At 48.8% G+C, this 2,235-nt stretch overlaps 1 gene segment (V, D, J or C); it reads right to left on the bottom strand.

The window, feature by feature from the left end:
* Nucleotides 1–999: 999 nt before the first annotated feature.
* On the bottom strand, nucleotides 1,000–1,981 carry LOC140521626 (immunoglobulin kappa variable 3-15-like). The segment is given in 2 exon segments: nucleotides 1,000–1,404; nucleotides 1,624–1,981. Coding segments are annotated over 2 exon segments (564 nt in total).
* Nucleotides 1,982–2,235: the final 254 nt, after the last annotated feature.

Raw genomic sequence — 2,235 nt, 5'->3', positions numbered from 1 at the left:
CAGAGTAACTATGCCTGAAATGTTTGTCTCTGTACTTGGTGTTCGTACCTTCTCTGTTAAGAGGTGGGGAACCCACTTCCTTATAGGTGCCAGGGTGTTCTAGTCTTGCCCTGGTGAGGGCGCATCTGGAATAATGCTTTCCCTCCTGGGTGCCCCATTTTAGAATGGACTCAGATAGACTAGTGTCTAGCCAGAGGAAGTCAAGCAAAACGCTGAAAGGACCAGAGGCCAAGGAAAGGAAGGCTGCCTGAAGGAAAGAGGGATGCTTAGCTTGGGGGAGGGCCACCATGGGGACATGTAAGAACTGCCTGGCAGCTTCCCAAGTTCCATTACAAGGAAGGGGGTATGAATTGTTATTCCTGATACCAAAACACAGAAAGAAGAGCAAAGAGTGGAAGGTACAGAGAGGCAGCCTTTAGAAGTAAAATGAGAATAGACTCCCTGGCAATGAGAGCCATATAAAAGCATACTTGATGATCCATCACTGGAGATGGTAAGAGTAATAACAGTGAACATTTTTATAGTGTTTACTAAGGGCCAGGCACAGTGCTAAGCACTTTACCATGATTATCTCACTGGATCCTCACAGCAAAACTAGGGGTAGGTGCTACTATCATTCCCATTTGACAGATGAGAAAATTAAGGTAGAGGTTAAATGATGTGCCCAATATGAAACAGCAAGAAAGTGTCTGAGGTTTGATTAGAACTCATGTCTTCCTGTGAATATACCAGGCTCTGTCCACTGCACCACTTAGCTCCCTAGCCAGCTAGTCCTGCTGCCCTAGAGGTCTTCAAGCAACAGCTATAAGAACACTTGGTGAGGATTTGTAAAGGCAACTCTTGGTCATCTGTGGGTTAGAGAAATCCACCTTTGGGGTGTCATCTAATTATTTTGATTGTGTCACTCCATGATTCTTGTCTGGGAAAGAAATCTAGATCAGAACTGGTCACAACCACATCTCCTTCCTCTGAGACCTGGAACCCTCCCCCTGAGGCAGCCCTGACAAGCTGCCTCTGACCCAGCTGTGAGGGAAAAAGGCCCTGGGCAGTGATGCCTCCCTTAGCAGCTGCCTGGGCAGGTTTTTGTTCAGCGCTGTAGCACTGTGGGAGGCCAATTATTGCTCTGATGACAGCAGTAGACTGCAAGATCCTCAGCCTCCACATTGCTGATTTTGAGGAAGAAATCTGTCCCAGACCCACTGCCACTGAACCTCGATGGGATCCCAGAGGGCCGGGTGGAAGCATATTGAATGAGGAGCCTAGGAGCCTGGCCTGGTTTCTGTTGGTACCAGTGTAAGTTGATGCCAATGCTCTGAGTGGCTTTGCAAGACATGGTAACTGTCTCTCCTGTAGGCACAGACAGGGAGGCTGGAGACTGGGTTAGAACAATGGCCCCTCTGGCATCTGGAATCAGAAACACAAGATAAATTGTGAGATAAACGTAAGTCTATATTCATAGCAGAAGAAATCTCGTTGACAGTGCTGGGAATTAAACCTTCTTGTGCTGCCCTCATGATCATGAGTGAAGAGCCCCATCTTCTCTCTGACCCTCAGAATCCCACACATACTGAGCTGTGCCCAGAGGGACAAAAGGCAGGGCTGGCTCTGCTCTTCCTGGCTCACCTGGGATCCAGAGCAACAGCAAAAAGAGCAGCTGAGCCTGGGCCCCCATCTCCATGTGCCTGAACCCTGAGCTGCTCAGCATCTTCCTCCCCAGGTGCCTTTTTGTAGCTGTTCTCAGCAGTAGCTTCAGGGGCTGGGAGTGAGTCATGCAAAACAGGTCAGGGAGGGAGGCTGGTGCCCAAAGGACAGGCCCCAGTGATCTGGCCCCTTGGATAGCCCAAAGCCTTGAGCTGTGTGAGTGCACCATTGCCCTTCTGAGACCCTGGGATGAGGGTGTCCCATTGGTGTTAGATCCTACCCAGTCCCTACGAGCCCTGAAAACCTCAAGGTGCTAAGAAAGCTCAGGACCAAACTGGGACCCTCCTGGACATGATTCACATATATGTATAGTGCCTGCAACAGAGTTACCCTTCACTGTAGCCTGAAGCACTTGCCCATCTCTCATGATTCTTCTTCCACTCCCCACTACTTCACAGTGATTACCATGACTACCTGATCATCAGGGAGGAATTTGTAGGCATTCCACTCACTACAACAGAATGGAGTGATTTCCTAGTGTTTATGTAAATAGTCTTGGATTTTTTTCTCCCATCTGCATAATTATCATGGTTA

The sequence above is a fragment of the Notamacropus eugenii genome, chromosome 1 (genome assembly GCF_028372415.1).
Source record: "Notamacropus eugenii isolate mMacEug1 chromosome 1, mMacEug1.pri_v2, whole genome shotgun sequence".
In the NCBI taxonomy this organism is placed as follows: domain Eukaryota; kingdom Metazoa; phylum Chordata; class Mammalia; order Diprotodontia; family Macropodidae; genus Notamacropus; species Notamacropus eugenii.
The sequence above is the reverse complement of the archived record's forward strand: the minus strand, read 5'-3'. Positions and strand labels throughout refer to the sequence as shown.